Source organism: Lonchura striata, chromosome 33 (genome assembly GCF_046129695.1).
Source record: "Lonchura striata isolate bLonStr1 chromosome 33, bLonStr1.mat, whole genome shotgun sequence".
NCBI lineage: Eukaryota > Metazoa > Chordata > Aves > Passeriformes > Estrildidae > Lonchura > Lonchura striata.
Window position 1 is genome coordinate 1,695,589 of NC_134635.1, and position 25,623 is coordinate 1,721,211.

At 68.1% G+C, this 25,623-nt stretch overlaps 1 protein-coding gene and 1 long non-coding RNA gene across 2 annotated transcripts; both read left to right on the forward strand.

The window, feature by feature from the left end:
- Window positions 1-3,069: 3,069 nt before the first annotated feature.
- LOC110471496 (uncharacterized) lies at window positions 3,070-3,601 on the forward strand. The gene is made up of 2 exons (XR_013341323.1): window positions 3,070-3,159; window positions 3,242-3,601. It is a non-coding gene; the product is annotated as an uncharacterized LOC110471496 (long non-coding RNA).
- Window positions 3,602-13,720: 10,119 nt separating this feature from the next.
- Window positions 13,721-22,964, forward strand: EFNA3 (ephrin A3). Its single transcript, XM_021532179.2, has 5 exons — window positions 13,721-13,911; window positions 20,806-21,095; window positions 21,783-21,848; window positions 21,986-22,063; window positions 22,204-22,964. The coding sequence occupies exons 1-5, from the start codon at window positions 13,799-13,801 to the stop codon at window positions 22,323-22,325; spliced, it is 669 nt and encodes a 222-aa protein (XP_021387854.1). The 5' UTR covers window positions 13,721-13,798; the 3' UTR covers window positions 22,326-22,964.
- Window positions 22,965-25,623: the final 2,659 nt, after the last annotated feature.

Below are 25,623 nucleotides of genomic sequence, written 5' to 3' on the forward strand. Positions count from 1 at the left end.
CCGTGGGGCCGACATCTGCCTGCCAGCCCCTCTTTTCCACGCTCAGGACCGAGCGTGTGTGCACACGCGTGTGCCCGCTCATGTGCACACGGCTGCTCCACCCCGGCCCGGCCGCACTTGCTGCCGGCACAACCGGGAGCTCGGAGCATCCCCTGGGCTGGGCTCCGCCGCCCGCCCCGCGCCCCCCGCGGGACCGGAGCGTCCCGCCGCACCGGCGCCCCGCCGGCGTGTCGCGGCCGATCACGGCCCGGCGGGTGCCCGCGGCGAGGGGCTTTGTGCCTGGCCAGCGTGGCTCTCCAAACCCCCTGGGCCGCCGGGGCCGAGCCCATTCAGCTCCAGCGGCCTGCGGCTAATCGGAGCTGATGGCGCGGCCGGTGGTTTTTTGGGAAAAGCGCAGCTCCCCGCTCCGCTGGGGCGGCCCTCCCATGGGAACCCCCTGCTCTTCCTGCCCGCCAGGTTCCTGCGGGACGATTACTCCATCCAGGTGGCCATCAATGACTACCTGGACATCTACTGCCCGCACTACGAGGGGCCGGTGCCCGCCGGGCGGGCAGAGACCTTCACGCTCTTCATGGTGGACCGGGAGGGTTACCGAGGCTGCTACGAGACCCCCGGCGCCTTCAAGCGCTGGGAGTGCAACCGGCCCCGGGCTCCCTTCGGGCCCGTCCGATTCTCCGAGAAAATCCAGCGCTTCACCCCCTTCTCACTCGGCTTCGAGTTCCAGCCGGGGGAGACCTACTATTACATCTGTGAGTGCCCCCGGGGCGCCGCGGGCACCGCGCTGGGCTCACGGGGTGCTGGGTGCTGGCCCCGGGGTCTGAACGTGCCAGGGGGTCTTGGGTGCAGCTCCCCAGGGTTGGGTGTCACCAGGATCCCCGTGGGAACGAGTTTAGGGTGTATGGGGGCAGCAGGGTACAGCCAGGATGTCTCTGAGGGGTTCTAGATGATGCCGGGGGGGGAGGTGCAGGAGGCTCTGGGTGTCCCAAGGGTGGGGGCACAAGGGGATGGGGATGCAGGTGGTGTCTGGATGACCTGGGGTGGGGGATTCGTGGAAGCTTGGGGTGCAGAGGGGTTCTGAATGCCCTGGGGTGGGGGATTCGTGGAAGTTTGGGGTGTAGAGGGGTTCCAGATGCCCTGGGACAGGGGATTCTGGATGGAGGTGTGGGGTGAAGAGGGGTTCTGGATGCACTTGGATGTGGGATTCATGGAAGTTTGGGGTGCAGAGGGGTTCTGGATGCTCTGGGACAGGGGATTCATGGAGGTGTGGGGTGCAGAGGGGTTCTGGATGCCCAGGGAGGGGGATTCATGGAGGTGTGGGGTGCAGAGGGGTTCTGGATGCCCTGGGGTGGGGGATTTGTGGAAGTTTGGGGTGCAGAGGGGTTCTGGATGCCCCTGGAGGGAAGCACAAGTGGATCGGGGTTCAAAGGGTTTGTGGGTGCCCATGAAGGGGGGCACAAGGGGATCAGGGTGCATGGGTGGGGTCTGGATGCCCTGGGGTGGGGGATATGTGGGGTGCAGGGGCTGTCTGGGTGCTGCAGGGAGGGGGCACGAGGTGTCGGGGTGCCCTTGGTTCGGGGTGCAGGGGGTATTTGGGTGCTCCGGGGTGGGGGCATGAGGGATTAGGGTACCCCCGGGTTTGGGGTGCAGGGGCTGTTTGGGTGCTCCTGGGTGGGGGCATGAGGAGTCGGGGTGCCCCCGGTTCGGGGTGCCCTGGTTTGGGGTATCCCTGGTTGGGGGTGCAGGGTGGGCTGTGCCGTGCTCCAGGGTGGGGGATGGAGGGGTTGGGGTGCCCCAGTTGGGGGTTCCTTGGTTGGGGGTGCCTCAGTTCAGGGTGCCCTGGTTGAGGGTGCAGGGTGGGCTCTGCATGCTCTGGGGTGGGGGTGCCGGGAGGGTGCCCTGTTTCGGGGTGTCCCGGTTGGGGGTGCAGGGTGTATTTGGGTGCTCTGGGGCAGGGACACGAAGAGTCTGGGTGCCCCGTTTCGGGGTGTCCCGGTTGGGGGGGGCAGGGTGGGGGTGCAGGGTGAATTTGGGTGCCCCGTTTCGGGGTGTCCCGGTTGGGGGGGGCAGGGTGGGGGTGCAGGGTGTATTTGGGTGCCCCGTTTCGGGGTGTCCCGGTTTGGGGGGGGCAGGGTGGGCTCCGCGTGCTCCGGGGTGGGCGCGCCGTGCCCGCGTTCCGCCGGGAGGGGGCGCCCCCGGGCCGCGCGGAGCCGCCGCCGGTGGTCCCGGGGGGTCCCGGGGGAGTCTCGGGGGATCCCGGGGTGGTCTCGGGGGGACCCGGGGGAGTCTCGGGGGAGTCCCGGGGGTCTCGGGGGGGCCCCGGGGGTCTCGGGGGGTCCCGGGGGGATCCCGGGGTGGTCTCGGGGGGTCCCGGGGTGGTCTCGGAGGGTCCCGGGGGGGTCCCGGGGGAGTCCCGGGGGGGTCTCGGAGGGTCCCGGGGGGGTCCCGGGGGGGTCCCGGGGGGGCCGCACCGGAGCCGGTCCCCGCTGACCCCCCCGCCCAGCCGTGCCCAGCCCCGAGAGCGCCGGACGATGCCTGAAGCTGCGCGTCACCGTCTGCTGCCGAGGCACCAGTGAGTCCGGCTGGGGGGGGGCCGTGCCCCAAAACTCGGCGGATCCCGGAGCCTCGGGGGCGGCTCCGCGGAACCCGCGGCAGCCGGTGCCTGACAGCCGTGGGGGGTTTTTACAGCGCCAGAGCCGGTGACGGAGGTGCCAAATTCGCAGCCCCGAGGGCGTGGGGGCCCCGACGGTGAGTACGGGAGCGGGGCCGGTGAGTACGGGAGCGGGGCTGGTGAGTACGGGAGCGGGGCTGGGAGGCCGGTGAGTACGGGAGCGGGGCCGGTGAGTACGGGAGCGGGGCCGGGAGGCCGGGCACCGGCTCGCCCTGACCTCTGCTTCTGCCCCGGCAGATGTGGCTCCTGCCCGGGGCTCCGCGCTCCCATCGCCGCCCTGCGGCCCGTGCCTGCCGCTCGTGCTCCTGGCCCTGCTCTGGATCTGACCCCGGCGTTGTCCCTGGCGGGGGGACGGGCTCTCGTGCCCCGACGCCGCTTCCAGACTCTTCCTCACAGCCAAACCCCCCGAGCCCGTGGGGCAGCCCCAGGCCATGACCCGCCTGCTGGACCTCCGCAAAGCCGAGCTGGGGCCGGGAGCTCCGGGCTGGAAGGTGAGGGGCAGCGGGGGCTCCCGTGGGTGAGCGCCTGCCTGCTGCCCTGAAGCATCCCTGGCCGGGGCTGTCTCCCTCTCAGGGCCACCGCTCGCCGCCGGCATCGCCTCCGTCGCCGGGATTGCTGCGAGTCCTCGCGCCGGCATCGCCGCCCCCCTGGCACTGCCCGCTGGCCGCCCGCCTGGCGCTGGGGTCCCCTCAGCGAGCGCCTCTCTGCCCCACGGCCATCGCCTCATCTCGTGCCTTTCCCCACGGACCCCCACCCCCGGGGCCCAGGGACCCCCGAGCCCGGAGCGGGGCAGCAGCTCCGATGGTGGCATCCGCCGCCGTGTCCTCCTCCAGCGGGGACACGCTGATCTGTCTTCTGGGAAGACGCTTTCCTCCGTCCCCTCGGTTCGGTTTTAACCCTTGGTAGTGACTGAGCAATACAATATTTGCAAGATCGCTGCGCCCCGGCCGTGCGGCCCCCGCCGTCCCCCTGCCCGTGCCCCCCATGCCCGCACCGGTGCCAGGGTGGCTCCTCCAGGGTGTCCCCTCCAGAGTGTCCCTGCCCCTCTCTCCCTGCACAGCCTCCATGGCCGAGGGCTTAATTGCAGCAGTTTGATATTGAGTCGTCAGCTCCTGTCACCGGGAGAGCTTTAATTACAGACGAGCTGCTGGTAATTAACACCTGGTGGTGGGATGAGCATGGGACAGGGGGTGAGGGGGCAGTGGGCTCGGGGGTCACTCACCCAAAGCCCCCAGCCAGGCACCCTGGTCCTTCTTGCCACCTTTGGGTGTGGTCGGGGTGCCCACAGAGCAGCCACTCTCTGTCCATCTCTCCATCTGCTACGCGCCCCATGAGACGCCAAAAATGGGGAGGTCTGGGGAGCTGCAGGGGGAACGGGGATCAGCGGGGGCTGATCCCATGGCACAGCCGGGTCCCCGTCACAGTCACGGCTCTGCCACATGCCCCAGGCCTGCCAACCGGTGGGAGAGTTCCCTGATGCTCTGGGTCTCCCATCCCGTGAGTGCAGCCCCCCGCTTTGCCCTCCCGAGGGGCTCCAGAGGGGCCCAAATCCCCCCGGGGCCGCCTGCAGCAGGGCCCCCCAGCCCCTGGCCGCCGCGCAGGCGTTGCCGGCCGCCTGCCGCAGCGGTGCCGGGCACGTCAGACAGGTTTTATGGCTTCTGGGAGAAAGAAGCTGCTTGGCAAGAGGCTGAGCGAGAGCATCGACCGTGCCGCTCCCCTCCCCCAGCCCGGCTGCCTGCCCTTCCCCCAGTGCACCCCATCCTGCACCCCGCCCTGCCCCAGCCCCAGGGGGACGCAGAGGCTGCCAGGGCACGGGGGGGCATCTCCCGGGGGACCCGACCCTCCCCAGGAGGGGGTGAGACCATCTGGGGAATGCGGTACCCAAGGGACCCCCGTGTAGGATGCTGGGTGGGGCATCCCCCAAAGTACCCCCCTGCGGGGGTGCTGGGGGGCGACGATGCCTGTAGGAGCGGCGTGTGGGGATGTCAGGGGTGATGGTGACTTGTGGGACCCCGGGCAGGGATTCCAGGGTGCAGCCATGCCCTGCAGGGTCCCCATGCCCGGATGATGGGGGGGCTGTACCCTGTGGGACCCCCATGCCAGGATTCCAGGGCACAGCCATGCCCTGCAGGACCCCCATGCCCTGCAGGGTCCCCATGCCAGGATTCCAGGGCACAGCCATGCCCTGCGGGACCCCCATGCAGGGATTCCAGGGTGCAGCCATGCCCTTTGGGACCCCCATGCAGAGATGCTGGGTGGGGGCATCCCCCAAAGGGCCCCCATAGAAAGATGCTGGAGGACAACTGTGCCCTGGAGAAGCCCCGTGCAGGGATGCTGGTGGGCTGTGCCTTGCAGGAACCCATGCAGGAATTCCAGAAGGGGGCTACCCATTGCAGCACCCCTTCCCCAGACCCTCAGAGGATTCCCAGACAAGGCCAGGGAGTCCCTGTGGGACCCCCAGCATGGGTGCTAGGTGCTGGGTCTGGGCCCTGCCCTTGAGGCAGCGTTGTTTGGTATGCAGGAGCTGCCACCAGCTTCAAATCCCATCGACTTCCAATGAGCAATGCCATCAATAACGGCTAATTGATGGCGCGGCCGCTCCAAATCAGATTCCCCGTCCCCTGAATCCAATTGATGGCTCCGCACCCCGCAGCCGCCGCGGCAGAAATTGAATCTATTCAAGGAATGGGCTCCATTAGCCCATCCCTTCTGTCTCGCCATCCCCCTGCCTCGGGGCCGCCCCTACCCCCCTTCCCGGTGCCACCTACACCAGCTGGGCTGCCCGTGGGGAGGAGCGGGGGGTGAGGATGTCGGGTGTCCCAGGTGGGTGGGAGTTAAACCTTCAGAAAGTGGGGAGGAAAAATTTATCACCTGGAATAGCAAGTGATGGGAAATGGCAATAGGCAGCACGGAGATGGAGAGCAGGATAAAGAGCCGAGTGGTGCCAGGGGCTGGGAGCCGCAGCAGGCAGCGAGGAGGGAGCATGGCATGGCAGTGCCCACCGTGGCCTGGCTCGCTGTCACCACAGGGATGAGCCTGGCACTAGGATGAGCCTGCTGGGCACAGCCCCTTTAGCTCTGTGGCGTTCCCACTCCTGGCATCAGATCCCTCACCCGGCCACGCTGCCCCCACCCAACCCTGCCGCGAGAGCGTGCCCCAAACCCCCCCCAACACCCCAGCACGAGGATGAGGTCAGGTACTGCGGCCACCCCAGAGGAGCCCGAGGACACACGGAGGACACGGGGGACACGGGATACACGGGGCACACGGGGGACACGGGGGACACGGGGGACACAGGACACACGGGGCACACGGGGGACACAGGGCACACGGGGGACACGGGGGACACGGGGGACACAGGACACACGGGGGACACAGGACACACGGGGGACACGGGGGACACGGGGGACACAGGACACACGGGGGACACAGGACACAGGGGGGACACAGGACACAGGGGGGACACAGGACACAGGGGGGACACGGGGGACACAGGACACACGGGGGACACAGGACACACAGGACACACGGGGGACACAGGACACACAGGGCACACAGGACACACAGGGCACACGGGGGACACACAGGGCACACAGGACACACGGGGCACAGGACACACGGGGGACACGGGACACACAGGGGACACAGGGCACACGGGGCACGGTGCCCCACCCCGGTGACTGAAATGGGGGAGCACAGCCCCCCAGGGCTGTGGGGCCCACCCCCGCCTGCTTCCCGTGGGCAAAGGGCAACGGCGGCAGCGCCCACCCGGGAGCTGTGGAGAGCATCCCGGAGATGGGAAATGGCTCCGTGTCACCATGGAAACGGGGCCACTGGCTCCACACGCCGAGGGGACGCGTGTGCCGAGGGGACACGCACGCCGAGCCCCGAGGAGCGGGGCGCTGGGAATGCCAACCTTCGGGCACGACGGGCTGGGCAGCGGGCACCGGCCGCAGGGCTCTGAGCCGAACCGCAGGGCCCATCACCCGCCCCGGGCCGGCTGCCTCGGTACCCACGGGGATGCCAGCTCGGGGATGCCAGCTCGAGGATGTGAGCTCGGGGATGCGAGCTCGGGGATGCGAGCTTGGGGATGCCAGCTCGGGGATGCCAGCTCGGGGATGCCAGCTCGGTGATGCCACCGTGGCCGGGCGGCTGCAGACCGCCAGAGCAGTGCTGGGCGCGGGGAGCGGCGTTCCCCGAGCAGCCCTGCCCGATGATGCGCGTCGTCAAGGTTATCATTTCGCCAAACGCTCAGCGGGAGCTCGCAGGGAGCCGGCCCGCGCCGCTTCATTAAGCGGAGCTGCACGCACCGAGCCCGCTCCTGCCATAGCAATGAGGGTGCGGGCACCGGGCTGGGTGGCACAGGCAGGGGCTGGCACGTCCCACCCTCACCTCGGACTGGCCAGCTGCCAGGTGGGACCAGCAGGCAGCACCGAGGCTTGTGCCCACTCCAGGAGCCAGGGTGGCAGCCGGTGTGGCGGGGAGGGTCACTGGGGTGTGAGGCAGCCTGGCACCGGTGGGTGTGCCCGTGCAGATGCTGCCTGTGGCATCACTATTCCAGGCCGGGGTGGCTGTTTGTCCATGCCTGTGTCCGTCTGTCCTGTCGTGCCTGTGCCCTTGCACGTGCTGGAGCGCACCCCCAGTGTGATGTAATCCTGCTGGACAATGATCCTGCAGTGTCAGGACAGGCACGGGCAGGAGCTGCCCTTGCTGCCAGCGCTGCTCGGACCTGCTGCAGACTGAGGGCCTGCATGGTCCCCGTGCTGGGAGAACCTCTGCGTCCCTGGGGAGGACGATTAGGACTTCAATCATCCTCCTGAGTGGGTGCAAATGCCATGGGCCATCACCCCAGCACAGTGCTCCTGTCTCCAGGGCAGCCAGACCCTGGGGGCAGAGGCTGGGGCAGGTGCTGCCCACCCAAAGCAGCAGCTCCCAAGGGTGCCCGAGTGGATGCTGAGGTGCTCTGTGCCAGGGTGTCACCGGGCTCGCACCACCTGTGCTGCCATCCGGCCTCTCCGGGCATGTGTCCACTGGAGGTGGAGCCCTGGAGTGTCTTGGGCCCTGCTCCCCACATCCACCGACCTGCCCTGTGCTCCTGTCATCCCTCAAGCTGCTAACGAGCTTCTCTGGCAAAGAGCTCGTTAGCCACGGCAGTCTGGGCAGCTCCTCAGGTCCCTGCGGTCCCAGCCCAGGGACAGGGACAGGCCAGGCCAGTCCCAGCAGCTGGCAGGACTGGCCAGTGTGGCCAGGCTGTGGCCAGAGGCAAGTGCAGCACGGGTGGGTGGATGCTCTGAATTATGGAGCACAGGAGCACAGAGTGGCAGCGACAGCACCACCCGCATGGGGGGCTTGGGGCCACGCTCGCAGCCAGGCATGGCAGCCCACCTAGCCCTGATGGAGCAGCTGGGCACTGCCAGGCTGCAGGGACACTGCACCCACCCAGGGTCCTCTGCCAGCCCCTCGGGCGGTGGCTGCCCACACTGCCAGCACCTCTTGCTGCTCTCCAGGCTATCCCCGGCGGTGCTGGCAGCACCTCCTGTCCAGCACCCACCTCCCATCCCCTGGGGCCACCGCAGCCAGTGGAGGGAACCCCCATTTTCACCCCAGCCCCTCTGGTGAGCCATTTCCAGGCGATGCGTTGTGGAAGCCCCCCCGTGCCGTCGCTCGCGGCCGGCGTGACGGCAGCGCCGCCTCAGCCCTGATGAATATTTCAGGCCCTGAAATCTCCTGCGCCTGCACGCTTGGCCCCAGCCCCCCGCTGCCCCCCCAGGTTATGGGCTCCTTTGTTTGCCTGCGCTTCTGCCCAGCAGCACGGCCACAGCAGGGCAGGGGCACGGTGCCACCCTGCCCTTCTCCCTGGGGACGGTCACCCGTGGGCTGGAATGGGATGGGAATGGGCTGTTCCCAAAGGGGCGGGTGGGCACTGCTGGTGCCAAGCTCAGCGCCAGCTGGGGGTTCCTAGGATGGCTCCTGTGTTTCCCAGGTCAGCTGTGCCCATCCCCAGCCCTCATTTGGGACTGCAGGTCCCTGGTGCCATCACCCGCAGGGTCAGGGCAGGAGGATGGGGACAACCTAGAGCGCAGCACGTCGTGGATCTGTCCCTGGCACCCCAGCCTGGCACCTCCCAGTTCAATGCCATCCCCGCCAGTGCTTCCAGCTGCTGCTTGTGGCGTGATCTGTGTGCAGTGGGAGAAGGATATCGATGCTGCTTGTCACTCCTTCATCAGCTTAGCATCACACCCCACCAGACACCTCACAGGGGACACCAGGGTGGCATGGCCGGGAGGAGCAGAGCATGTCCCAGGGCCAGTGGGGAGCCAGGTGCTGCGGCTGGCAGCCACAAACCCATCTCTGTGTCCTTGTCCCTTCCCCGGAGAGCTGTGGCTGCACGGGGCCATGTGCCAGCCCTGCCCTGCCCAAACCTCCCACCCGGCACGGCCCTCCCACCTCCAGCACATCCACGCCGTGGTCATGGCAGAGCAGCAGGGGCCCGGAGTGAGGCCGGGGCTGCCACGGGTGGGTGATATTGGAGTGATCTTGAGGCCAGGAGGGAGGTTTGCCATGCGGGAGGAGAGGAGAGGAGCCGGCTGAGTCACCCGGTGCCGGCTGCTGACTCAGGCGCTTCCTGCCAGGTAACCTCCGCCGCCGGCTGTGGGCTGCTGGGACAAGGGACGTGGCACAGGGGACAGACAGGACCGCCTGGCACAGCAATCCAGCACCCAGGGTGGGCTAAACTGGGAATGTGCATGCTGTGCACCATGTGGCCACCTGATTCTACCTGAGGTCACCCCGCCACAGGCCGTGGGAGCCACGAGGAGCTGGTGGCTCCCATCTCCCACCCGCCACCTCTGGGTGCCCACACGCCCAGGGCGGGTGAGATTTGGCACAGCTGCTGGAGCCAGGGTTCCGGCAAACCGGCGTCTGGCTCCCGGGGCAGGAACCCTGCAGCTTCCTCCCGCCGGGCAGCGGGAGCGGCGGGGCTGGGAACCACGCGCTCCTTCATCCAGCGGCTCCACCAGGAAGCTGATTTCCTCCGACGGCCCTGGCGCTGCCGCCTGGCACCGCTGCTCCCTCGCGGGTGGCCGTGGTGGCAGCTCACCCTCCTCTGCGAGCCCACAGAATCCAGCTCCACGTAAATTAACTCGGGCTGCTAATTCAGGAATTTCTCCCATGTCCCTCTGTGCAGCAGGCCTCGCTCTGATCCTCACCAAGGAGTTGTCCGCCCATCTTCACCTCCCTTGCGTCCACGCTGCCAGCACGGCCAAGCCCGGCCCCAGGATGTCCCCCAGGACTCCTCCAGAGCTGGGTCTTCCCCCGTCTCCCCGGGACCTGGGAAGGCTCAGACCCTGCGCCCTCCCCGAGGCGATGCCCGCCCGGTGCTCGTCAAGGCGCTGGCGCGGCGCAGCCATCCGTGAGGCTTCATTCAAATTTAACGCCTGACGCGGGCTACAAAAGGGAAGGGGCAGGGAGGAGCAGGGCTGGGGTACCGGTGGGCACACTGTGTGTGCTGAGTGTGCCCCAGGCGTGCCAGCCTGGCAGGACAGACCCGTGCCCGAACAGCAGCGTGGAGTTGTGAGGCTGCCGGGAGAAGCTGGCAGGAGCCAGGACTGTTCATCTCCACGTGGCCACGCCAGCACTGCCAGCTCCTCGACCCAGGCCATCCTCCCTGCATGCTTTTGGCTTGTTCTTGCCGTGTCTGGCTGGACGCGTGCCGGCACCTGGCTCCCGCGGGCGGGTCGGGAGCCCTGAGCTCAGCGCGTTGGGCCCCGGTAGGTGTGGCTGGTGAATATTTCATGCCCGCGTTCACCGAGCCCTTTCTTGGTTACAATCCTGCCTCCTCCCCGCACTCTCACCGTGTTTATTTGTTTAATGAATTATTTATCGGCTCCCCCTCTCGCTCGGCTGGGCGCTGCCCCCCCCAACTCCCCCAGCCCAGCTCCCAGCCCGGCGCGATGATTTATTGAATGCCGGCTCTGCTCTGCGGTTGCGACATTCTGTCACAGGAAGCCGCGGTTAAATATTAACCGAGGCGGGCCAAACGGGTCCCGTGCCCGCCGGGCACCCGGTGGTGCTCATGGATGCCAGCTGGGAGGCTTTCCCCAAAAGCTGCTGGTCCTTGTGACAGGGACAGAGCAGGCAAGCAGGGCTGCTCTGCAGACCTTGACTCTGGGCAGCTCAAGGCCTCACGTCCCCCCGCCGAGAGCGAAGCCGCCAGGCTGTGTCCCATCCATCCCACCGCAGACACCACGTCCCCTTGTGCCAAAACCCGGCCAAGCCCCCTGTCCGTGTCATTCCAGGAGCAATTCCCGCTGGTGCTGACACCTGCACACAGCGCGATGCTCCGGGGCTGCCTTCTGCCCCCCGGGCGCCTCCGTCCGCACCGGAGCCCGTGGATTGTCCCTCCGTGGTCCCGCACCCGGCGGTGCCGTGGCGGGGGGACCCCCGTGGTGCGGGCGCTGACGGCGGCGCCTGCGTTGCCATGAGCGGGGGGGGGTTTCCATGTGGAGGTGGGTGTTGCCATGGGTTTGCCGAGCCAAAGCGTTTCCATGGTGGCAGCGCCGGTGCTCCGGGTCCTCCCAGAGGTGTGCAGCGCCCAGGGATGCCACCGCTGCCGCTGCCACCTCAGCCCACCACACAAGGAAGGCCAAACCCCGCAGCCCCCCCAGCTCCCCCCCGCTCCCACCCGCAGGCAGCCAGAGCCCTTTTCCACGTGTTGTGTTTTCTTCACTTCACTTCTTCGGATGAATAATTAATCGAGGCTTTTTTGGTCCTCCGGGCCTTTCCGCTGGCCCCCTCCCCCTTCCTGGCAGGGCTCCGGCAAGGGGCTTGGGCTCCCAGTGCCACCAGTATGGATGGGGAATGGGGGCTGGGGCACAGCCCTGCCGCGGGCATCACAGCACTGGGTGTCCACAGTGCTGGGTGGGACCGGGGCCCTGCCCATCATCATCCTCCTTGTCCCCCTCCATAGCCCGGGGCAGCATCCACATGGCCAAAGGCACCCCGAGAAGAAACGGGGTGGCTCTCCTCCCACACTGAGCTCCTCCCAAAATTCTGGGGAGCCAGGAGACCCCCAGGACTCAGCACCGGGACCAGGCCTGAGAGTCAGCAGGCCCACTGGGGACTTGGGGAGATGACATCTGGCACCGCAGCACCCTGGCCACGCTCACCACGCCAGCCAGATAGCTCCTGGCAGGAGCAGCTCAGGCCGGCTCAGCAAGCCCAGCCACAGCTTTGGGAGCCTCCTGGTTCCATTCCCAAGCTCCTCGAGGCTGCCAAAGCTCCGGGTGATGCATGACGCCGGCACTGCCAGGGCAGAGGCCACTGGGTCGGTACTGGAGGCTCCATGTGGGAGTGGAGAGAGAGCTGAGTGTGCCCGGTGAGCTGAGCTGTGTGTGCCCGGTGAGCTGAGTGTGCCCTGTGAGCTGAGTGTGCCCGGTGAGCTGAGCTGAGTGTGCCCAGTGAGCTGAGTGTGCCCTGTGAGCTGAGTGTGCCCGGTGAGCTGAGTGTGCCCCGTGAGCTGAGTGTGCCCAGTGAGCTGAGTGTGCCCTGTGAGCTGAGTGTGCCCTGTGAGCTGAGTGTGCCCAGTGAGCTGAGTGTGCCTGGTAATCTGTGCATGCCCAGTGAGCTGAGTGTGCCCAATGAGGTGAGTGTGCCCTGTGAGCTGACTGTGCCCCCTGAGCTGAGTGTGCCCGGTGAGCTGAGTGTGCCCCGTGAGCTGAGCGTGCCCCGTGAGCTGAGCTGTGTGTGCCCAGTGAGCTGAATGTGCCCAGTGAGCTGTGTGTGCCCGGTGAGCTGAATGTGCCCGGTAATCTGTGCGTGCCCGGTGAGCTGAGTGTGCCCAGTGAGCTGTGTGTGCCCGATGAGCTGAGTGTGCCCAGTGAGCTGAGTGTGCCCAGTGAGCTGAGTTTGCCCAGTGAGCTGAGTTTGCCCCATGAGCTGAGTTTGCCCCATGAGCTGAGGGTGCCCAGTGAGCTGTGTGTGCCCGGTGAGCTGAGTGTGCCCAGTGAGCTGTGCGTGCCCGGTGAGCTGAGTGTGCCCAGTGAGCTGTGTGTGCCCAATGAGCTGAGTGTGCCCAGTGAGCTGAGTTTGCCCCATGAGCTGAGGGTGCCCAGTGAGCTAAGTGTGTCTGATGAGCTGTGTGTGCCTGGTGAGCTGAGTGTGCCCGGTGATCTGTGCATGCCCACGCCGGTGCGAGCGTGCCCGTGCGTGCACACGTGTGCCAGGGTGCCTGGCACTCGCTCTGCCGAGCGGCGCTGCACGGCAGTTGCTAAGGGATCTCGCTGAGGACGGGCGCTGGGAGCTGGCACTCAGCTCGATCCCCGCAGCCCCCGTGGCTCCCCCAGGGATCTCCACGCCACCAACCCTTGGGGTGTGGGAAGAACAAGGGCCCGGACGTGTGGGTGGGCACTCGGCCAAGCGCTGGCTCCTGAGGAGGTCAGGGCAGGCGGCAGAGCCTGGCACCGTCTGTGCCCCTCGGTAGCCACGCTGTCCTGCTACACGGGCACGCTCCCTCCACCCGCTCCTGTGCCTCCAGGATGGCCAAACCCCTCTGTGGGTACGTGTGACCCCCATGGCACTGGCAGCAGCACCCTGAGGAGCCTCGGGGGTCCCGAGCCCCCACCCACGGCTCCTTCAGCAGCTCAGACCCACGGGGCTGCTGCCCCAAGGCCCGGCACGACCCCAATCGCGGTGGGTCCTGATGCCCCCAGCCGTGGTGACCCAGGGACATCCCGGTGGCACCGCGGATCCCGCTGGCACCGGATCCCGCAGGGACAGGCACGGGTGCACCTACCCGTGGGTGCACCCCCAGGGGTCCCGGTGAGACCCCGATGGCAGCGGGACCTTTCACAGGCAGCGCCCCCCACCCATGGGCGTCCTGCCGAGATTCCGGTGGCACCTGGAGACGCGGCCCCGCTGTCTCCACCCGCGGGGACCCGCAGCCCGAGCCTTGTGCCGGTGCCGAGCCGGTGCCGGGGCGGGCCCGGGGCGGCAGCGGGAGCGCGCGCGGGGGCGCGGCGGCGGCGGGCGCGCGCGGGGCGGAGCTGGGCGCCGGGGCCGCGGGGCGCGGGCGGCTCGGGCTCGGTTCTCCCTCCATTCCCCGGCATCGCGGCGGGCTCGGGCGGCGGCAGGATGGCGGCTGGGCTCCTGCCCCTGCTCCCGCTGCTGCTGCTGCTACCGGGCCGGGGGCCGCCGGGGGCCCTGGGCAACCGGCACGCCGTGCACTGGAACAGCTCCAACCCGCAGTGAGTGCGGGCGGGGGCGCCGGGACCCGCACCGGGAGGCGGGGGGGGGGATGGGGGGTGTCCCCGGGGCCGCGCGGGGTGGGGGCATCGCCAGGAAGGACGCGGCGGCGACACGGCGGGGATCGCGCTGAAGGATGCGCCGGGGGCGGCGGGCGACACCGGGACTGCGGGACCCCCGGTGCCGGTCTCCTCCCGGCGCCCTCGTGCGGGCGGGGCCGCCCGTCCGCGGCTGCCGGTGCCCCCGGTGCCCCTCGCCCTGCCCGTGAAGCCGGGGATCGCTGCGGCGGGAGGGGGGCAGCCTCCCGGCCGGTTCGTGTCCCGGTGGCCGCGCCGCCGGGCGGGGCTCGGCGGCTCCCGGTGCGGGCGCGACGAGGTCGTGGGCACCGGGGGAAGAGCCCCCCCCCCGCCAGCGCTGACCCACCGGGGGCAGCGGGGACAGTCCGGCTCCCCCAGACACCCATCTCCCGGTGCGCCGGGGCGGGCAGGGGTCCCGCTCCCCCCGCCAGTCGCGCCCCCCGCATGTCTGGGTGCGGGAGCGGCACCGGCGGCGCGGCGGAGGCGGGGGGGGCCCGACAGGTGCCTGCCGCCCCCCATCGTCTTTGCCCGGCAGCAGTGGCACCCCCGGGGCGGCGGCGGTGGCTCCGGGGCTGCGGGGACAGGGGGGTGAGAGCGGAGGGAGGGAGCGGCCGCCGGGAGCGGAGCAGTCGGGGGTCGGTGGCCTTGGCCGCTCAGCCCCTCCCTCACACCCCGCGCCGGGGCTGCCTCTGCCCTCGCCGGCGCACCCACAGCTGGAGTCGGGATGTGCACGGGCACGGTGCGGGCTGGACCCTCTCGGGAAATGGGGGCTGCGCGCCTGTGGCGTGGCCGTGGATCCCTCCACGGGGATCCGCGCCGGCTGCCATCGCCCACCTCTCCGTCCCTCGCTGGTGCGAGTGCCCAGGGGTGTGGCGGGGACACGCAGCCAGCCAGAGCATCCTCTGGTGCCCGTGCGTGCAGGGGCCCTCCTGGGCTCCCCCCATCCCACTCCCCTTTTGTGCAGGGTGGGAGCAGCCCCGGCAGCCCCCTCCCCTGCCATTGAGATTGTGTCGCCGGGCGGAAGCTCGGGCCCCATAAATCGTGCGTGTGTGCGACGTGCCGAGGCGCGGCACAATGCCGAGGTGCCGCCACGCTCGGCATCCCCCCCTGCACCCCCCTGCTCTGCCCGGACCCCCTTCACGCCCGGCCTCGTCCCCGCACCGTGACATCGCCACGACGTCGCTGGCGGCTGGGCCACCCCCACCCTCGTCTCTCCGTGACTCCCCAAATCACCGCCGTGCCCTGCCGCTGCCCCGGCACCTCTCGAGGGACAGGGCGGAGAGGGGGTGGCAGTGCCCGGGCCGTGCCAAGCCGGGGGTGTCGCAGCCAGATGCCCGCACCCCCTGCGCAGGCGTGTCTGGCGCGGCCGCCGGCGTCCGGCTCAGGGCATGGGCGGCGCGGTGGGGGCGGCTGCGGCAGAGCCGTGTCCCAGGGACTCCGGAGCTGATATTTATTGTTAGGCAGTGCGGCAGCTCGGACGCAATTATAGCCGCGCGGCAAAGTGTCTGGATTGGATAAATTATGGGGGGAATTAGGCTCCCTGGGCCGCAGCCTGCAAATCCCAGCAACCCTGCCGCAAGTGGAGCCATAAACAAGCCCAGCGCGGCCCTGCGGGGCTCGCCGGGGAGGAGGGGGTTGCTGGCTGGGGTCGCTCCTTGGCCACGAATTTATTGTGGCTCCTGCCATGCTACTCTGAGTACCCCTGTTGCTGCCCTCAGCGGGACAACAGGACGTGGGGCACCGCAGGGAGCAGCCCGATGGTGCCTTGGGAAGCACCTCAGCCCCTTTGGTTGTGCAAGGAATGGCTGGCGGTGCCAGGAGGCCAGGAAGGGTCCCCAAGCAGGCAGAGCACCCCTCGTGCCATGGGGTTGGGGTGTGTTGGCTAATCCCAGGGGAGCTGTGAAGGTGGGATCCTCAAACCCTGCTCCTGCTCGGCCTGGTTGTTGGTCTGGCTGTGCATTCCATCCCTCTGTCCCATCACCTCCAAGCCCTGGGGGTGTGGGATGACCCTTGACTCATCCCTGCCCTCCACTCCCCCCGTCCTGCCAGGAATAGGCCCGGTGGCATGGGACAAAGGTGCGGGACAGCCATGTCCACCCAGCACTAGCTTTTTTGGGGCCTGTGACCCATTGAGCAGGGTCAGGGGCTCCTGGAGTGACCCCAGACAAGCCAGGTCCTGGCATGCTGGAGGATCTCTCCCTGCTGTGTGTCCCAGATGCCGAGATGGGGACGGCAATTTGTCCCTGTTCATGGACACAGACACGGCCGGCACTCCCGACACTGCTGCACCCCAAGAAGCACCCCAGAGCAGGTTGGGGTGTACCACCCTGTGCCACTGACTGATCTGGGACCTGAGGATACTCGTCCTGAGGGCCTTGGGTGCCGTGGAGGGGGCAGAGCGGGGGGTGCTGTGACACAGGGGCACAGAGGGTGCCTGGCTGTGGTGTGGGGGTCAGAGCCCACCTGTGTGCAGGGAGGTTGTGGCACCTTGTGCAGGCACACGGCTCATGCAGCTGCCGCCAGCACTGGCACTGCCACCACGCTCACCTCTCCAAAGGTGGCTTTTATCTGGCCCAGGCTGTGTTGCAGGCAGCAAGGGCTGGAGTGGGCTCTGGAGAGGGTTGGAGTGGGCCCTGGAGAGGCCTGGAGTGGGCTCTGCAAAGCCCCAGTGCAGAGCTGGGGAATATCTCACCCAGGAGAGGAGCCACATCCCTGCAGAGCAGGTCTGGAGGGGCCCAGGCTCCTCTGCAGCAGCCGAACCCCAACACCAGGGCTGTGCCTGGCCACGTCCCCCCATCCACCGGCACCCGCAGGGCTGAGGAGGAGTCACCCACAGCAGGAGGGACCCGTGGGTCTGGGGGCACCCAGCAGGAGGTGCTGCGGCTTGCGGGGCAGCTGTGCCCAAGCAGGGACAGTTCCATGCCCACTTGTGGAGCTGAATGTAGGCACAGTGCCAGCAACACCCCCTTTGGCAGCCCTAGGCTGGCTGGGGGGCTCAGCCAGCCCTCACCCCACGCCTCTGCCCCGCAGGATGGGCACCCAGAAACCCCAAAAACCCAGCCGTGCACGGGTGCTCGTCACGGGAGCGGGTGCCCACGGGCAGAGCGCGCCGTGCCCCGTGAGTCACGGCGCTGGGCGGCACCGAGCCCCGGCAGCACGGACGGCGTTCCCGTGGGAGAAGCGGCCGCGGTGTCGGGGTGCAACAGGGCCGGGGCCACCTGCTCCTGCCCGGGCTGGTAATTGAGTCACCGGTTGCAGATTGATGGTTTAATTAAAACCCAATTAGAAACCTCATTGATCTTGTTAGCAACGCGGGAAGGGGCCGGCTTTAGCCGGGATTACGGGGATTGTGTGGCCGTCGATAGTGACGGCGGGGGCACCTGTAGGGTGCTGCTGGAGTCCCGGCGTGCTTGGGGAGGGCTCTGCCCGTCCCGCCGCCGCTGCCCGCTGGCACCCACGCGTGGATCAGCGCTGGCCTCCCCCGCTCGGAGCATTCCCCACGCAGGGAGGTGGCCCCGGGGACACCGTGTGCCGGCGGTGCCGGCAGCGCCCGCGCCTTGCGGCTGCGCCAGGCGAGGCCGGGGGGGCTGTGCCGTGGCTCGGTGCCACTCTCGTGCGTGGGCTGCGTCGCGGGCGCTGTCTGCCGAGCCAGCGCGCGTGTGCGTGGCCGTCTGGGCGCCGTGACTGTGCAGCGCTGGCTGCGTGGGGAGGGCTGCCACGGGGCGGGGGGGAGGCGCGCTGAGCCCCCCATCTCCCCGCGCTGGGTGCGGGAGGACGGTCGGTCTGTCCGTCCGTCCGTCCGTCCGTCCGCTGGGGTGGACCGGCCGCAGCGGTCGATGCGCCTTTGCCTCTCGCTGTGCTGCGGGGTGACGAGAAGGGGACTCGTAAATCAATGGCACTTTTTTGTTCCCCGGGTGATGGATGGGCGGCGGATGCGCCAAAAGGACGAAGCTACCGGAGCCCGAACAAAGAGCCTGGCTGTGCTGGGGGCTGTCCAGTGCCGGGGGGCACCACATGGAGGACACAGCCCGCTGCCCTGCTCCTCACCGCTGGCACCGCCCATGTGGGGTGCTGAGCCCAGCTCTGGCCCTGCTGCCCTCCAGGCCTCTCCAGCACCGTGGCAGCGAGTCTCTGGAGTGTGGGGGTCCGGGCAGGGGTCTGGTCCCGCCGTGCCACCGCTGCCAGGGCGTGCTGCAGTGCACCAGGCGCTCCCCGGCAGTGTGGGAGCCAGCGTGCGGCACGCAGCCCGGATTTATGGCAGCAGATGGGGCCCGGCTCACCGGTGGCTGCGGCGTGCCAGGTAGCCAGGGGTACCACCAGGGTGCCACCGATGTCCCTCCGGTGTGGGGCCGGCGGGCGCCGAGCCCGGGGCCGGTGCTGCCAGGGGACATCCATCTGCCCAGCGTGACAGGCTGCTGGAAGGTACCACTGCCTCACCAAGCCCTGCTCTACAAACGCAGTCGTGCAGAAGTGATGCTGCCCGTTCTCCTCCCGCACTTAACCCTTCGGGCACTGCCAGAGCCCACCATCCCCACCGGCCGTGCCATGGCTGCCGGGATATCGAGGGTCCATCCCAGCCCAGGTGCTGTGGAGCTGGCAGGGACCAGGCAGCTCATGCCTGCTCTGGGATGGGTGCTGGTGAGAAAAGAGGCAGAGTCCCTCTCCCAGAGTGTCTGTTCCTGCCCTTCCACCCCAAACCAAGGCCCACGAGCTTCCTGGATGGTGCTGTCAGCAGATCTTGGAGCACTCGGTCTCACTGCACTGAGGGGGCTGCTGGATTTGGGGGTACCTGGAGTTGCTGCTCTGCAGCGACTGTGCAGGAGCCAAGCGTGGCAGGGACACAGTGTTGTGGCCAAAGCTGCTACTGGGGTCGCCCGGATGTGCCTCGGGCTGTGGTGGCCCTGTGGCTCTCCCCAAAGGGGCCATTCCCCGGCCCCTCCCAGCTTATGATGATGCCCGTGGGCTCCTGGCATGTTGTGGCAGCTGGCAGTGCCCGTGGGAGTCACTACCATGGGCATTGCCACACCACCTGAGGCTCCTGCACCCTGCCATGGGTGCTGCTGTCCCCCAGCCCGGGGGGACATTTTGGTGCCTCGTTAGTGAGGCTGTTTATCAGCAGCTACACCTCTTAATGAGCTGTGGCTTAACGAGCCCCAGCCTGGGGTCCCAGGGGACCGTGCCTCAGCACTGGGTGCCACAGGGGAACGGGGCTCCCCAGCACCCCGTGACAGAGTGCCACTCGTGACACTTCTCCTAGTCCCCCTGTCCCTTGGCACAGCCACAGCCCGGCTGCGGGGAGCCCCAGCTGCGGGTGCCCGCCCCGGTGTGGGGCAGCTGGTATTGGGGTACGCCGGCGTCCCAGCTCTGCGTCCCGCGTGGAGTTAATTGCAATTTTCTCCTTGGGGCCATTTCTTTAATAACAAGCCTTTTTCTCCCCCCGCCCCCCTTCCCACCACATCAAAGGGGGAAGATGAAAGGTCCCGGCGCCCGCTCAGCAAGGGTGGCTGCCTCAGCACCTTCCCGGCGGAGCAGTTGCCGGCGGGTGCCGGGATGGGCTGCGGAATAGCGGCTGCGCAGCGAGGGAGGGGCCGCGTGGGGCTGCGCTCCCTGTCCCACGAGTGATGAGTTCTGCCTTCAACCACCCCTCCGTTTCCCCCCGGCTGCCGGAGGCGGCGCTTCTTGTCCCCCTCCTTTGCCGCCCGACACCGGGTCCCGCTACGGTTCTGTCTCCGGCGCTCGGCTCGGGGTGCCGCGGGCGCTGGCGGCGTGCCGGGGCTCCTCAAACATCGCCGGGGGCGATGGTGCAGGGTGGGGCGTCTGCACGCGTAGCCCTGCCCGCTGCCTGCCCAGCCCTGCCGGGGAGACCCAGGGAACCGCTCGGCTCCGCGAGGGGCGGCGGCGCCCCCCGCCCAAAGCAAGCCGAGGGGACGCGGAGTGATGCTTTGGGGGGCTCACGCTCGGGGGTTTGCCCTGAGAGGTGGGAAAAGGTGCAGAACCGGGAGCACGCGTGCCGGGATGCTGCTGGCCGTGTCCCGCGGGATGCGGGGCAGCGCGGGCCGGTCGGGGTCCGGTGCTGCCGCGGCGGCTCGGTGCCGAGCCAGCGCCGGCTGGTAATGAATTGGCAGGAGCAGCGGGTCAGAGCGGCGGCGAGGATTACCGCGGCCGGGATTTCCGTCGGGCGCGGATTAGGAGCCAGCCGAGCCTCTCCTGAGTGGATCTGAGGGGATTGCTTGCTCCTAATCAATGTAAATGAGGCTCCCCCAGGGCCACCCTTTACGGCATTAACGAACTAACGGGATTAGCCGGAGCAGGGTGAGAAATCCTGGCTCCGAGCTGCGACGCGTGCCAGGGCCGTGGTGGGCGGCAGCGGTGGGTCGGCTCCAGGCTGCTGGAAACGGGGAATGCCAGGGAATTCCAGGGAATTCCAGGGAATTCCGAGGTCCCCCGCGCACCCACGGACCGCGCCCCGTGGAGACCCCGGTGCCTGTGGGACGCCGATGCCCTTCTGGGTCTGTCTGTCCATCTTTGAGGCTGTCTGTGCTCTTGCCCGTCCCACCTCTGCGTGCGGCTTGACGCTTGTCCCCAGCAGCGCCTGTCCCCCACCTGCTCCACCCGTGCCCTCCAGGATGGGGATTCTGCTCCATTCGTGGGGCTAAGCCCATGCAGGGGTCCCACACAGGGGTGGAGCAGGGGGTATCACTGCTCCAAGAGTTCCAACCCTCGCTGCAGCCTCATCCAGCCTCTGGCTCCCCTTGGAGAGCGCTGTTTGGAGAAGTGCAGGGCGTGTCCCTGACCTCCCACCCCTTCTTTCCCTCGCAGCCTGCGGCGGGAGGGCTACACGGTGCAGGTGAACGTCAACGACTACCTGGACATCTACTGCCCGCACTACAACGCCTCGGTGCCCGAGCACCGGCTGGAGCAGTACGTGCTCTACATGGTGAACGCGGAGGGGTACCGCACCTGCAACACCAGCCAGGGCTTCAAGCGCTGGGAGTGCAACCGGCCCCACGCGCCCCACAGCCCCATCAAGTTCTCGGAGAAGTTCCAGCGCTACAGCGCCTTCTCACTGGGCTACGAGTTCCGTGCGGGGCAGGAGTACTACTACATATGTACGTGGGGCGCCGGGGCGGGACCCCCACACAGCCCCCAAGCCCCCCCTGAGGTCCCACCCCAGTTGGGTCCCCTGAGGTCCCACCCCAGTTGGATCCCCTCAGGTCCCACCCCAGTTGGGTCCCCTGAGGTCCCACCCCAGTTGGATCCCCTCAGGTCCCACCCCAGTTGGGCCCCTCTGCGTCCCCTTTGGCTGGTTCCCCTGCACCCCCCAAATTGGGCAGCTGTTTCCCCTCTAAGACTGGGAACCTGGAGCTCTGGGAGAGGTTGAAGGAGCAAGGGGGTGGAGGGGAGGGGATTTTGCATGATGCAGGGAACAGATAGGGGTGTGGGAAAAGATGGGAAGAAGGTTGGGGCTGTGGATGGGGGTGCCAGTGCGTGATGGGGTGCTGGGGGATGGTGATGTAGGGTGCAGGATGCTGATGCAGGATCAGGGTTCAGGGGCTGCTGCTGCAGGATTTCAGCGTTGGTGCCAGATGCTGGTGCCAACTTGGGATGCTGGAGCTGATGGGGTGCTGGTACAGGGCATCGGTGCAGGATTTGGGGTGCTGCTGCATTCCCCCAGCCCAGAGCGCGCCCCTGGGCAGTACCAGACCCCTCTCTCTGTCCAGCCCCACCGAGCCTCGGGGTGCCTGGGGTTGGGATCCCTGCCACGGAGCCCCTCTCAGCACGCTCTTGCCTTGCAGCCACGCCGACACACAACCACCACCGGGCCTGCCTGAAGATGAAGGTGTTTGTCTGCTGCGCCTCCAGTAAGTACCCCCGTGCCCATCCCGGGGGCGGCGAGGCCGGCCGGTGGGTGCCCCGTCCCTCCTGAGGGGAGGGGGCTGCGTGGGGGCTGCGGGGGCATCCAGGGAGCGTGACCCCCGTCCCCTCTCTCCCTCCACAGCGTCGCACTCCGGGGAGAAGCTGGCGCCCACCCTGCCCCAGTTCACCCTGCGGCCCGAGGTGAAGATCGAGGACCTGGGTGAGTGAGGAGGCGCAGCCCCCGGCCCCGCAGCGCCGTGTCCCCGTCCCCGCCGCCGCCCCTGGGGCAGCCCCAGCTAACGGGGGTGGGGGTTCAGGGCCACCCTGCTGCCCTCCTCATCCTCTCGCTCCTCCCCACAGAAAACTTCAACCCGGAGATGCCGAAGCTGGAGAAGAGCATCAGCGGCACCAGCCCCAAGCGGGAACACTTGCCCCTGGCCGTGGCCGCCGCGCTCTTCCTCATGACTCTGCTGGCCTCGTAGCTCCCGGCGCCCACGGGGGCCCGGCCAGCGCCGCTCCGCCGAGCGCGGCCCCCTGGACCTGCTGCCCCTCGTGAGAGCCAGCGGGGAAGCACCGCGAGCCCGCCAGCCCCTGCCCGGAGAGCCGCCCGCGGAGCTGGGACCGCGGCACGCACCGACCCGGCCGGACTCGCCTCCCATCCCGCCCGCGGCCGCGGCCACCGCCGCCGGGAGCCGTCCCCGGGAGCGCGGGGTCCTGCCCGCACCCTCCCGGTGCCCCGGGGCTGCCCCGTGGCTAGGGGGGCAGCGCCGAGCCCGATGAGAGCAGGGACCCCCGGGGCCGGGCAGTCTGTACATACCCATATAGATCTATACATACTGTACAGAGATATATCTATACTGTACCATAGGCAGCGGCGCCGGCCCCGGGCTGGCTTGTACATAGTCGAACGTGTTGGATTTTCCTCGTCTTCCGTGAAGACCCGACCTATGCAAACGCACAGACACTTTTTGGGGAAAAACAAAACAAAACAAACGAAAAAAAAAACAAAAAACAACAAAAAAAAAACCATTCTCGATCTTTTTTTCAAGTGCTTTGGCTGGTGATTTTCATATTCTGCTCTTAGTCTATAAAAAAAAATAATAAAAGGATAAAAAAAGGGATCCCTGTCACCGTGGCGTGCAGCACTTCCAGCCCTCGGAGGGGTCCCAGGGGGGCTCCGGCTCGGCCAGGCGTTCAGGAGAGGGCTGACCCCACCGTGCCACCCGCCTTGCCGGGCACAACAGCTCCAGCCACGGGCTCGGTACCGCTGGAAGGGGGACGCGGTGCTTCCCACAGGAACGTGGCCTGGACATCGGAGCGCTTGAAGGTAAGGGCAGCGCGGGGGTCCTTGGCACGCAGCCCTGGGGGAGCTGGGGTGGCATTTGGGAGCAGGGGAGCCTTCCTTGCCATCCTCGCCAGCTGCACAGAATGAGCAGACATGGGCTGCTGGCAAGCCCATGGGAACTGCGGCATCGCCCCTGCGGCGCGTCTGGCTCTGCCGGGCATGCCGGCTCCTGCCTGTTCCGGGGGGATCTGGCACTCGCTGCGGGCCGGGGGACGCCGTCATCACCCCCCCACCGCCTCCAACCAAGAGGATGCGGCGGCTGGATTATGCCTGGGGGTGGCATTCCATCTAAAGGGGACCCCCACAACCCCCACAGACACGGTGGAGCAGTCGTGGGCTCCTCACCCTGCGCTCTGCGGGGACCCGGTGCCCCCCGGGAAGGGGCAGCCACTGTCCCCACAGGGCGGCAAGGGATGAGGGGCTGCGAGGGTCCCGCTGCCGGTGTGGGTTCCTGGGGAAGGGGGTCCTCACAGCCGCAGAGAGCGGGACAGCCACTCTCCCCCACCCAGCGGGTGCTGCTGGGCGGTGGCTGGGTGTCCCGCCGGCCCGGGCTTGTCCGGGTGCAGAAAGAGTCGAGGAACCCGTCAGACGGGTCCTGGGAGCCCTCCCAGCAGGCGCCGGGTTCCCGCATCCCCCCCGCGCTCCGCAGGCCTGGCCCGACGTGGGGCTCTGCTCCTGCCATGGGGACCTGAGGTGCCACCGGCAGCTGTCTGCTGGCCCGGGGCAGGGTGGGCACGGCGCGGGTGGGGCAGCGCCGCTGCCATTGCCAAGGGCCATATCCAGCCCGGTGCTGATTGCCGGGGACTGGCCAAAGCGCCTGGCCCACTGTGGTGCCACGCTGGTGGCACGTGGCACGGTGAGCCTGGCACAGCTTGGGTGGCCAGTGCCCTGGGGGGGTGTGAGGCTGGAATCATCGCCCTGGCACAGAGAGCTCTGCCTGCAGGATCCCTCCTGCCACTTGCCTCGACCCTGGCACCGCTTCTCGTGCGTGCGTGGCACCAGCGAAGGCTCGGTGGGCACCTGGCTCGGGTCTGCTCCGAGCTCCAGGGCTGAGCATAGTGGGACAGCCTAGACCCACCAGGAGACTTCTGGGGTGCTGGCAGAGGGGATACCCAAGCCCAGCTGCCCCAAATCAAGTGGGGGACCATTGCTGGGACCCCAGTGCTGATGTTTGGGTGCCCCTTGAGTGCTTTGGGGTTTCACAGCCTCGGCAAGCAGATCCAGGCAGGGGGATGTGTGCCAGGAGCAGCTGTGTGGCACGAGGCTCTGCCTCACCTTGGGGCAGCTCCCCTGCCCGGTGTGGGCTCTCTGGCCAAGGGGATGAGGTCCTGGCACAGCTGGACAGCTCTGCTCCCACCAGGCTGGCATCAGGCCATGCCTACCTGCCATGCCTACCTGCCGGGCCGCACGCAGCTGGCACTGCGTCACCGTGGCCTTCGCTCCCGGCCACAAACTGGACGGCTCCTCTTCCTCCCCCAGCCTTGCATGGGTGACGTCAGCTCGGCCAGGGGCCGGGGCACTCCCGGGTGTCCCCAGCCAAGGAACCACAAACACTGTCACGAGTTCGGTGCCCTCTGGCCGACCCTGCCTGCCCCACACGGAGCAGCAGCGATGTTTACAGCCTGAAATGACTTCACCTTTGTCCCTCCGTCATGGGCACCCGTCCCAGCCCATTGGCACCTGCTCCCAGGTGCCATGGCCATGGCCATGACCATGCGCACCATGTGCACCATGTGCACTGGCACCCCCAGTGCCACTGTGGGTGGGCAACCACCCTACCCAGCGCCCCGGGAGGGAGGTAATGGGGCATTTCTAGCCCCATTTTTTGTCTCAGACTGTCCCAAGCAGGGGATATGGGTTTGTCTTTCCAGTCCTGGTCCTCCAGCAGTGCTCTGGGCCAGGCATGGTGGTGGCACTGGGTCTCGGCGTGTCCATGTGGCCTCCCTTCCCTGTGACCTGGTGGCCTGGTCCAAGGCTGGGGCCATGGCACACGGGACAGGGGAGCCCCTTGGCCAACGGGGTTGGGTACCACAGGATGGATCCAGCGTGGTCTCCCAGGAGGCTCATTATGCCCCTGGCAGGCCCAGCACAAGGCTCAAGCACCAGGGGCTGCCCAGCCCTCCTTCCATCAGCGCTCCCTGCCTTAGTTTCCCCAGGCACAGTCTGTCCCTGACGCGGAGCGGGCAGTACCAGCGTGGTGCCAGGACCATGGGATTGGTGCTGCACCCATCCCCGTGGCCTGCACATGCCACGCTCCAGCTCTGGGATCCCAGCGCTGTTCCCAGGAGGCGCTGCCCCGTACAAGCCACGGCAGCGCCGGCATCCCGGGAACAGAGGCCTGGCACTGTCATTAGCGATGATGTCAGGCCTGGCCACAACAGGGAGGATGAGAGCAAAGCAGCCTCCCTGGGAGCGAGGGCGTGGGGAGAGAGGCT